The 12,053-nt window shown below is 36.7% G+C and overlaps 1 protein-coding gene across 4 annotated transcripts; it reads right to left on the bottom strand.

Moving 5' to 3' along the window:
- Window positions 1-299: 299 nt before the first annotated feature.
- LOC144344666 (low density lipoprotein receptor adapter protein 1-like) lies at window positions 300-11,596 on the bottom strand. Of its 4 annotated transcripts, none has more exons than XM_085491378.1 (2): window positions 10,990-11,596; window positions 300-1,767 (listed from the first exon to the last, which is right to left on the bottom strand). In XM_085491378.1, the coding sequence occupies exon 2, from the start codon at window positions 1,731-1,733 to the stop codon at window positions 786-788; it is 948 nt and encodes a 315-aa protein (XP_085347504.1). In that variant the 5' UTR covers window positions 1,734-1,767; window positions 10,990-11,596; the 3' UTR covers window positions 300-785. The 4 variants fall into 4 exon arrangements, with proteins under 4 accessions (XP_085347504.1, XP_085347503.1, XP_077862673.1 ...); XM_085491377.1 differs by lacking the exon at window positions 10,990-11,596 and adding an exon at window positions 10,794-10,966; XM_078006547.2 differs by lacking the exon at window positions 10,990-11,596 and adding an exon at window positions 7,818-8,028.
- Window positions 11,597-12,053: the final 457 nt, after the last annotated feature.

Below are 12,053 nucleotides of genomic sequence, written 5' to 3'. Positions count from 1 at the left end.
GGAAACTACCACCGTACTGCTCTAGTGTTATTATCGAAACATGTTCACGAAGCGTAATCGTTCGACTTATAATTACATGTAAAAATACGCAGATATCGAATCCCAAACTATTAGTATGCTGTTTGAGCGGCACAGAATCTCTGTCCTCTTTCCGTTTTGGGGAAAATATAACTAATTATGGAGCTTGTGGGGATGAGACTTGTGATATAGCGCCACCAGGCGCCAGACAGCTCGCCAATACTGTACAACACAGGATGTCCCGACTGGACACTTAATGTTAAATGTTCGTCTGTGTCGAATTCATTGCTAAACAAATATGTTTATTGTCACATCACCAATATCGTTTACATTTTCTATTTCATTAATACATGTACACGAACATGAATATACATAACTTATGTCTCTTAAGTAGTCCCATTTGTGACCCTTGCCAGATAATACAAATCATACAAAACAGTCTGTGTTCACTATCATCATGGTGTCAGCAACATATTTCAATACTACTGTATTGCCCTAGCTTTATCTATACTGTCCCAATTGTTTTTGTTGGTACATTCGCTGGACAGTGGGCTACAATCTGTACAAAAACATTCTACCGTTTATATAGTGTTGAGTTTCTGAATAACTGAAACATATTGATAATCACCTTTACAAAGATGAGGGCGCTAATTTAGGTTATCTATTTTGCGACAAAGTGTCAATATAATCATCATGACATGCGATTAATAAGCAACACATAGAAATTGTAAAAAAAAGTAATTTCAACCACTAAAAACGTTCGGGTATTAAGTAAATCTACCAGCAGCCATTGGGGTACACTGTCGACTGTCCATATGGAATACTTCATCTGGGTCATCCTCAAATTCTTTATATGGGGGAGGAGGGTCAGAGGGGTACAATGACGCTGCAAACCCCTGTATAGCAGACTGAATCACCGGGTCCTTTAGTTCTATACTCAAGTCAATTTCGCTGTTCAATTGCTCTGGGTTTGTTAACTCCCTCTCTCTCCTCTCAAACTCCGAAAATTGCCTTTCTCGGTTGCCATGGTAGCCATTCGGCGACGTCCCACCCAGGTGAACGCATCTCTCCAGCCAATCAGATACCCTGGCTATTGAAGCGGCGCTGACTGCCAGCGGCACTGCTGTTTCTGTCTGCGTTCCTATTGTGTTGCGATATGCCGGCTCTGGTTCATCACTACTACTTCTCTTCGGACCGTTCTCAATTCTGCTCTGTATGTTCTTTCGTTTTTTATCTCGCAAGTACTCTTCATACGCGATATTGAACGACTTCATTAGGTATAGTATCATAACACGACATGATGTGGCGTCGCGACACATGAAAGCATGGCAGTAAAATTTCCGACCATTCGGTCCCTGTTCTCTACTCTCGATGAACGAAAAAACCCGCTTATGGACAGAATCGGCCGCACCGTAGGTGATGGCATAAATAGGTATGAAGTCGTCCGTTCCTTTCTTCTGACCTTTCATACCGATCCCTTTGGTCGTGATGCTCACTGTCAACTTTGGCAAAGTCTGACCCTTAAGAGCGGTGCTTAGGTTGTCTACGATATTCTTTGTGCATTCTTGGCCACTCTTCACCTCTGAAGGCACACATCCCATGTACGATATAACAAAAGATGGCAGCTCCTGGTTCACGTGAAATGTTCCACTCCGCCGTTTCAAACTTGGCAGAAACGACGCCATTGTTGTGATAGAGAACAGCGAGATCAACATCAAGATTCAAGAAAACTGTCTTTAATGCATATCACTGCAAGAAGAAAACAAAAACAATCATGACATTAAAAACGACCATGTTATTTTAATTCGATTCAGAGAAACAAACTTTAAAAATATTATGCAAATTACTTAAAGCATGCGGCAGACAGCCATAACATGTCGTTGTTCACAAACAAGGGACTACCCATGAGCCTTTGCGTGTTTAGCGCGTGTTGTTATCGTCGCGTGGGACTCGATGCGCATGCGCAGGTGACGATCCCTCCGCTTTAATTACAAAATGTACGTATCTCTTGCTTTATCGACACAATGCAACACGACGTATATAAATACAGCATAATGAAAAGTATAATTTGGTGTGAATGGTGGTACCGGAATCTATCTTCATATAATTGAATATTGTCAGTAATCAGAGTATATTTATGTGAGATATTTAAGTAACTATTTTCAAGTTATTATAGGTGTCTGCAGGTAAATTTTATACCTAGTTCTGATAGCGCACTGTTGTCCTTGAAACTAAACATTCACACTATTTTGGTGACTTTGTTATCTACAAAAGAACGTCTGGAATTGTTGATAGTGTAATTGTCCTCTTGGAGCAATGTGCCAAACAGTGTGTTAGCCACGCAATTAAGCCTACTCAAGTATTTAATCAGGCGGGAATAATATAATAAAGATCCAATTCCCATGGAAACGACTTAAGTGGCTTATTACGTTTCTGACAACTAATTGTTGAACCAACTTAGCACGAAGAATGTTACTTTTAATGCAGCATTGATAGTTTATGATATATTCTAGGTCGTAACATATCTAGCAATAATTGATACGCGTTATAATCTAGTCATCTATGAACAAGACCACATTATAGCTTGTAAATAAACGTAAACATCTAAAGACTTCTAAATTACAAGCACAGAAAACTCAGATTGTAATCGTATGTGTTTTTAAATTTAACGCACAGTATTGAAAGAATTACCATGTTCACTGTATGAGGTGTTTATGTTTCGGCTACTAAAATTGTTGTATTGTTTTCATTCTATCAGTGCTGTTTTTTTATTTCTCTGTTGTTATTTTATTGTTTTGTTGTTTAGTTTGAAGGTCTACATTATATATAGGTGGTACGTTTCTTTTGTTTTTGTTGTTGCTCATATTGTGTGCTACTCTAAGACAATGATGGCGGCCATTCTGAAGAACAATTTGAGAAACGTCAGGCATACTTGAAACACTTGAATTGTAAAAATGGTAACTCTTATTTGGAGATAAAGTAGTTAGGACTCGCACTACAATTGAACTCTCAATAGAAGTCAATGAAAACACTTGAAACGCAGGGCAGGGCACACAGAAGTAATGAGTTAAAGGGAGGTGGTCGTCGTGCTGCGTTCTGTTCGATATGGGACTCATAGCGACGTATACAACGCGTGTAAAATACATTATTTATATATACATGAAATTCGAACACACGCTGCGCGACGACCACCGCGCTTTAAGTACTGGAAGTGTAAATGTAGATATTTGTAAAGATAACCCATCTGACTGATCACTCTAATTATCATCACGCCATTTGTGCATACAATTCTACAGCTTATTCTGGTATCAAAACATTTAGAAATTCCCTGCAAACAGTTGTTCTCAAAATACCAGTCTTGTAATATTTATCATACTCTTTTGTCGAATCTATCGAGAGGTATAACGGCACTTATGGATGAATTATAAGTTTGACCGTTTGATATACAGTGTATATTGTCAAGTCAATGTTCATGGCGGTTGTTGTGTACTGCTTGGACCGTATCGGACAAATCAAGGCAATATACAGTGTATATCGTCAAGTCAATGTTCATGGCGGTTGTTGTGTACTGCTTGGACCGTATCGGACGAATCAAGGCAATATACAGTGTATATCGTCAAGTCAATGTTCATGGCGGTTGTTGTGTACTGCTTGGACCGTATCGGACGAATCAAGGCAATATACAGTGTATATCGTCAAGCCAATGTTCATGGCGGTTGTTGTGTACTGCTTGGACCGTATCGGACGAATCAAGGCAATATACAGTGTATATCGTCAAGTCAATGTTCATGGCGGTTGTTGTGTACTGCTTGGACCGTATCGGACGAATCAAGGCAATATACAGTGTATATCGTCAAGTCAATGTTCATGGCGGTTGTTGTGTACTGCTTGGACCGTATCGGACGAATCAAGGCAATATACAGTGTATATCGTCAAGCCAATGTTCATGGCGGTTGTTGTGTACTGCTTGGACCGTATCGGACGAATCAAGGCAATATACAGTGTATATCGTCAAGTCAATGTTCATGGCGGTTGTTGTGTACTGCTTGGACCGTATCGGACGAATCAAGGCAATATACAGTGTATATCGTCAAGCCAATGTTCATGGCGGTTGTTGTGTACTGCTTGGACCGTATCGGACGAATCAAGGCAATATACAGTGTATATCGTCAAGTCAATGTTCATGGCGGTTGTTGTGTACTGCTTGGACCGTATCGGACGAATCAAGGCAATATACAGTGTATATCGTCAAGCCAATGTTCATGGCGGTTGTTGTGTACTGCTAACTCGAACAAACTGATCGTGTCTGGGGTTCACGAGGACAATAAAGACGTATAAAACAATGCATACAAACAACGGGGTCTCATGGGACCGACGTCTTTTAGTAGTAAGTAAACACATGTTACAGCCTACAGGATTAATCATGTTGTTCACATTTACAATAAAACAATAAATGACATGTTTCCTGCATTGTAGACATAGGTTAGTATTCACCAATGGGTTCATAGAACCACACTAAATGACTCGCGGTTCCAGTCCAGTTTGCAAAATTCAATGAAACACAACTCTAGTACCCGACTACAGTCTGATAATACATTAGCAATCGGTTTATAATTGTAATACACACAATTTGTATATGTATATGTACATTTTGTATATTATATTTGCAAAATTCCGAGAGATATTAACATCTTTGAACTCCAAAAATTCTGCATCCTTGGAACGGCCCACATACTAAGAAGAGTACTATCAACATGGAAAACATTAATTTGAATTTGTGTGTATATATAGTTCCCCAGTATATATATATATATATGTATATATATATATAGTTCTGTGAGAAATTATTGTACATTCTTACATTCTGTTGAATTGTTCATAAACTTCATGTTTTTCATTTGTATATATTTGACAGTGTATTATGAAATGTATTATGAAATGTATTATGAAATGTATTATGAAATGTATTATGAAATGTATTTCCTCTTCTGTTGTTTTACATATTTTGCAAATTCAAATTTATTTTGGAACGTGTATGTCCCATTACTCCGATTTCTATGCTATGACAGTTTAATCTTAGTTAGATATTTTTTTCATAATGTTTAAATATGGTGCACATTTTATTGTATTATTGTATTCTATTAGTCAAAAATCTATATGTGTGTAGCTTAGAGTTTTCTCTACTGTTGGTCTCATTCCAGATTTTTGTATATTTTTCTCTTGATATGTTATGGAATTTCTGTTTTTTGTTGATATATACTTAATACGTTTAACTTATAAAAACCTATTTTTCTTATTTATATAAAGAGTTTTGAATCATATGGATGTACATGTAGTTTCAGAACGCTAATATTGTACTATGAGTGTTTGCTGTGGAGACGCATTATATGATTGATCGATAGGAACAATGTAGTGTGGTGGCGATTCAATACGATTCCATTATTTATATAACGGTTACATTGCTTTAGTCAAACAAAATTGACGTCACATTCTATTCAATAAGTGTTGAATAATAACATACAGCGCGATATTTGTACAACTGACACATTTAACTCAAGGCCACGCCCCAAATCAGGTAAAATTGTCGTTTAATTTGCTTTTCAATTTCCAGTAATAAGTTTTTATTTACAGCTTTCCTAGGCCACCGGCCCATATACAAACATATCAAAACAATGCTTAAAATGTAACAGGTACAAGTAGAATATGATACTATTCATATTTAAAACATACGGATAATTAAATAATAATTAATTTGTTACCAATTGTTCATTGGCCTCAAATGCTTTGAACACAAACACACAAATATTTCGTAAAATATCACCATTTGTTGCTTGAACAAGCCTTTGAAATTTATCCACGGTTGGTTGGAATGAATAATGTTCAACTTTATTTACAATTCAGGTAACTTTTTAAATTTACATAGTAAGGTTCGTTGTGGACAGGCAAAGTCGGGACTTCTTTTTTGTTTTACAATAATAAATATAATTAATTGTCTATTTGGCCTTTTTAGCGTGATCGCGAAAACTAGCGTGACCGCGGCCAAATAGACAATTAATTATACTTAGTATTTATTATTGTAAAACAAAAAAAAAGTCCCGACTTTGCCAGTCTAGGTTCATTGTTAATGCGCAATGGTCCATTGTGTTATATATACTAGCTTATCAAGAGACAGTATGAGAAGACTACTACTGATATTAACGTAATTACTTCTGTACAGTCTTTATAGAAAGGTACATGTATTACGAAATGACGTAATTATAGCAAACATGTAACGATATAACAGGATAATAGTAACTATTATACTCGCCAGACATAAACCATCATCTGAATTGTGACGTCAAATATAGAATACCTTTCCAATTATTCACTGCGTGTGGCACAAAAGAGATTTGTATCAATACGGAGATCATAATAACCAGCATACTAAGACAGATGTTATGGGGTGTGGTCCTCAAACTTTGCATTTTACCAGATGTGTATCAACTATGGGAATTGTCACGTGATACTATTAGATTACCTTGGGCTAGGGTGTGACAGCGTAGTAGAATATACTTAAAAGGCATACTCCATCAGTATGATGGAAAATGTGATAGAACTGGCCAACAATATTAGAACAGTTCAAAATATATGTTTTACACTAAGAACACAGCACTGGTATATTAACTACCATGGTGGCACTCAGTAATCCACCAATACCGGCCGTCACCTGATTTGACCTTCCTGGATTATAGTATAGTCGCTGATTTAGAATGTCATTGGTAGACAAAAACAGGTGAAACCAAGGCCCTATCCCAACTTTTCAGTGACGTCATGCAATGTCACGTGAGCACGAATACGTTGAAGTGACTTTGTATCAACTGAAAATTAATGACTGGATTAAATTACAAATAGAAAAAAATGGAAGTTAAATCAGTGACATAATGTACACGCGACGACATCGATTGAAGGGAGTGTGCTACTATGGAACAACATAGGAAATGAAAGTCAACAAAGCCACCAACATGTCGAAATGAACAACATAGAATAATTCATTTTATGCAAAAATAACGAATACTTTAAAAGAAACCCTTATCACTATGATATAGTCCTAACAACACATTCAACTGTCTCATACCCGGCTCAGTCAATCATGGCATTGGAGGAAATGAATTCCTCAACAATGCTCTGGATTTTGATCGTTATGAGACAGGATATCGAATGATGGAGGAAAGTTTCCGTTTTTATAGAATAATTCAAAATAACCACCGCGTTGCCTGGAAACGTAACTCTCACAGGAACGCACACCTGTCGAGCTATTCAGAAATAAGTGTCATCGGTTTTTTCTGTTTAAGGGTTTTTTGGAGCCTGTATGCTTGTCATAAAAAATTGTGTTGTGTCACAGTCGCTCAACTGGGACTGTGGCTGCATAGAGCAATACATCCAGTGAACCGTGACCAATAATTATTAGCGATGGGGCTAATCCAGGTGATACGACTGACGCGGTTGATATGCATACCATACATTCCGTCAACTGAGTTAGCGGCCAAATACGTGACGAAACTGGACTTCATAACAAATAAATCTACAATAATATTTTAGTTTCAGAGCAGCATTGTCTGTCTAATCATGTCAGTAAAAGGAAAGCTACCATTTCAAGTTATTGCAAGCATTGATAATGCAGCCCGGCTGGTGCAGTGTATTGACCCTTTAACCCCTTGAAAAACACTGTTTTGTACGTCAGTCTGAGTTTTATGCACGCAACCTTAGGCGAACTCAAATTAGAAAGACGGAGGGGTTTTATTACGTAACGAGTAACTGACCTTGACTGACACAGTTCAGATCCGAAGTAGCATACTTCACAACCTGCCACAATGTCCATCTACAGTCGACAACGAAATACCATATTCCGAGAGTATGTCATTTTTTCACAACAAATGGACGAGATAAACGAAATAGGATATCGAAAAAATGCTGGTATGAGTTACTATGTATCTGCTCTAGTGCATAACAACTCAATTACGAGCGACTTTATAAATGGATGAACCACAATCCATGGGGAGGAACATACCACTATCAGAAGGGGAGGGTCTCTCGTCACTTTTAATGGGAAGTACGATTGTATTTCACGTCAGTTCTAATAACTGAAATTATATTAAAACAAACAATAATATAAATTATTAAAAAGTTAAACATATATCATTCCTTGGATGATTTTATCATTATTAAACAAATATATATAATAACAATTTATACAAACTAGAAATGTATTGTTTTTTTACGGTAGTAATAAAGAATTATCTTATCTTATATATTTTGTATTCGCATACAATGTCGAGTGCACTCCAGCGAATGCTAACTCTGAGTAGTTATGTTCTAAGAAGAGTGCAATGTGGTTGGTTTGATTGTCATCTCAAATATGCAGTCTTGTTTTTACAAAGGTCCAAAGTACTATGGTAATTATCATTTATAATCCACATTTTTTTCATTCAAAACCCTTACGTTTGTTTTTACAACGGGACGGAATTTCCGTGTGGGGAAAAAATAGTGCGAGTGTTTTCACTACTTTCGTCGTATATGGAATATTTGGCTCCGTCATACAATATACATACAACAAGTATTGAGAATGTGCCCGAATAAGCGCAATTTTCAAGGTGTTTTATTAATCGTGTTTAAAAAAATCGCCAGTTTCTAACGCCCCCTGTGGCGACCCGTCACTATTGATTCGTAACATTCTCACCATTCACGTTTGTGTACCAACCATGTCACGTGACAAAAGCTTGTGAATATCTGATTGACAGATTAGAGGGGGCAAATATATAAACACATAATGAGGGTTGGTGTTTTTGTAATACACAAATACTGTTCTAATAAACCCGAACATATGCGATATTTGTTACCCAAACCCTGCAGTAGATATGTTCAAACAGTGCGAATTATCATAGTATAGGCACATACAAATTGCACATTGTTTTTTTCGTAATTAAGATTGCCATCACAGGACACCAGCTTCCGTCAACTTTAAAAAATTGGTTTTCGTGTTATATTCGGATACAACAGTCTAATCGTTGGACTCAACGAATAGACCGATCATCCACGAAAATGACGATTTTTAGCAATATAGCATTGCAAAATAAGTTCATATCTCTAAATTCAGCTCGGTAACCTATAGTTACAATTGAATTCATAGTGTTTTTTATGGTTGTCATGAATTATTAGAACATTTTGATGCTTACTATTTATTTTTTTATGTAAAAGTGGATTTCCTTCGAAATAGTTTCAAAATTATCTATATTTACGTGTTTTAGTGTTTTTCGACAAAAAAACATTATTTTTTTACTAAAAAGCATGTAGTGTCCAAATGAATAATTACACATCTCCACCCTTACGATGCAACAAGTGATATTGTCCGCGAATCCCAAGAGAGACAATCATGAAAAATGTGGTTGATATATATATATACTCGTGTTACATACAGTAACATGTTACATAGACTAATGCTACGTACCAGCAATTCAGGGCGTTTACACACAGTTCATTTCATCAGATTTTGGTATACATTACAAGAAAACAAATGTCTTTGTTTCACGATAAATCATATCTGACGCGTCAGTATAGAGTAAAATGCCATCTTATCAATATTACGTAATGTGTGCAATAACCCACACAGACTTTCATATGTTAGTGACAGATAGTCTAGTCCAGTGTCCTACATGTCAATGAATGTAAGGCATCCGGTTCACAACTTGATCGTCAATATTGTTTTATTTGTAGTAGTCCATCATGGGAAAAATACTGTATTTTTATAGATTTGCTATATTCCAAGTAACAAAATACTTATTTGAGCGATACGCTTGTTGAATGTGACGTAAGCATGATGTTGCTAGGGGCGCGACTTATTTGAAAGTCTGCAGACAACTATTATTCCCGGGAGTTATAGTTTGTTCATTCACCATGTGATGTGCTTTTCATTTGCTCAGAAAAGTAGCTACATATCCCAGTAGTGCATCTTTTTCTAAAGGTGTATTGCTGGTTTATTTCAAAAACCACGACTCTTGAGTTGAGATTCAAATAATTCATTCAGTATTTGTGTTTATTTGGATCACTTCTTGCCAAATTAGTTTCTTCTACCTAATGCTTTATTTCAACCAACTTGCATAACATGTACAAGTTATTTTGACGCAATCTTTAATTTTTAAGTCTAAATTATATTATTTATGAACAGTTAATTACTAAATTTCGAAAACGCGTTTTTTTTTTAAAGAAAGGGGTTATATTTATATCGCAAGACACAGTTAACTACATAAAGGGTCATTCAATGTGAAAGATCAAAGACCTCATAAACAGACTGCATTATATGAGATAAAGACTGTAACCGCAGTCCCTCTATCAATATAGAATGAGGGACTATTCTGAAACCAAATTAACGAGGCAAGTCGGTAGCAAATTCGCTGTAAATTGCCGCCATGTTTTCTGGATAACTTCAGACTTAGTAATTATTGTAATTGCAAATCATGCCTCCACATGAATTCCCTATGGTTAAATTTAATTTCCGTTTTCTTCTGCTTTGGTGGGCATATTGAAACACCATTTTACTTTTCTACGAAAGACAGCAATTGTGTTTATTCTCGGCTCAGCAAAAAGATGAATATAGTATGTCTTTATTCATATGTCCTAGAAAGAGAGTAGTTCATCTGACGTATGTATATACCAATCACACTCACAGGCTCTCTAGTTCAGTGTGCCAGCCTGCGACACGTACAAAAAAACAATAAATATAGGGGGTCATATTTACGTACCTGACAATCAAGTCAACAATTGCTCAAGTTTCACATTCAGGAATAGAGCATTCACTCCGTATTTTTACCGTTGTCATGGTTACGACCGGGGTTCAATGAGTAGATTTAATAAGTAGAACTCCTCACTAATATATTGTGCAGATACCTACTGTTAAGATATTTATTCGATTGAAAAATCTTTCTTCTCGAACATTACCTGGTTTTCAAGAAAATGTCCTTAGAGTTCGAAAGTCATCGCTACGTTGTTCGTATGATTATGGAGACACGGTCACCGTCATGGAGGTGAACCAGTTGTTCTGATAATGACTCCGTCACGATACGCTGATTTTAAAATTGTTGATTCAACAAATAACCTTGCAAGTTTACGTTGCATGTGTACCCAAGAGCCTGCTCGATGTCATAGAGGGACTGCGCTGGAGCCTTGCAGTAATGGTGGTAATTGCACCTTAAAAACACAATAGCACACTGTGCTGTCGAATGTACTAGCATAAGTCGATGATCCACTGCTGGCGACTAATTCGGTTATCAATCACAACTAATGGCAGTCAACCTGGCAAGCAATGTCCTGTGTGTGCTCAAAACAACAATGGTGAACGGTACGCCGTACCAAGACAGTCAAGTGGTAGTGCAGAGATTCGCAAAGATATCATACAACGACAGTGTCGGCGTTGTCGACTCAATGCTTATCAAAGGGCAATCGGTCCTCGGAGTGAAAACGTACTTTTGTCACAAGCACGTCATCATACGCACCCACGCCAGGGTATAGGGTACACATACAGGGCTGCTTAATGGCTTCCCAGTTTGTAGTTACCGGGGCGTTGGCTGACCCGCAGAGCATTGTACTTATGAGAGCGTTTAATACCCATACAATTGTTACATGCAAACACCCTAGGTTATTCAAAAGAATAATTGCAGAGCTGTGTACTTCGTTTTGTTGTTGTTCAATAACACCTATGTGTTGGAGGTGTCTCTTCTTGCGCTATTAATAGAGGCCATATATATGGATGCAGTAAATACTATGAAGCTAACGTAAACATAACAATGCTAAACTGTATGAATAGGTGACTATGACATCTTATTTTGAGTTTCAAATAGTGTGTGTTCATAATACAAAGAAATAGATATTTTCTGTTTACAAAAAGAACTTATTACAATCATTATCATTATCATTATCTTCAAAAAAAAATAGAAATTCTCAAAGTAACTGTATTCTTCAATAAAAACCCATGCATACATTATTAAATACTGTGAAGCTAACGT

The sequence above is a fragment of the Saccoglossus kowalevskii genome, chromosome 16, assembly GCF_978046115.1.
Source record: "Saccoglossus kowalevskii chromosome 16, keSacKowa6.1, whole genome shotgun sequence".
Taxonomy (NCBI): Eukaryota; Metazoa; Hemichordata; class Enteropneusta; family Harrimaniidae; genus Saccoglossus; species Saccoglossus kowalevskii.
This window is presented reverse-complemented; position numbering and strand designations above follow the sequence as displayed.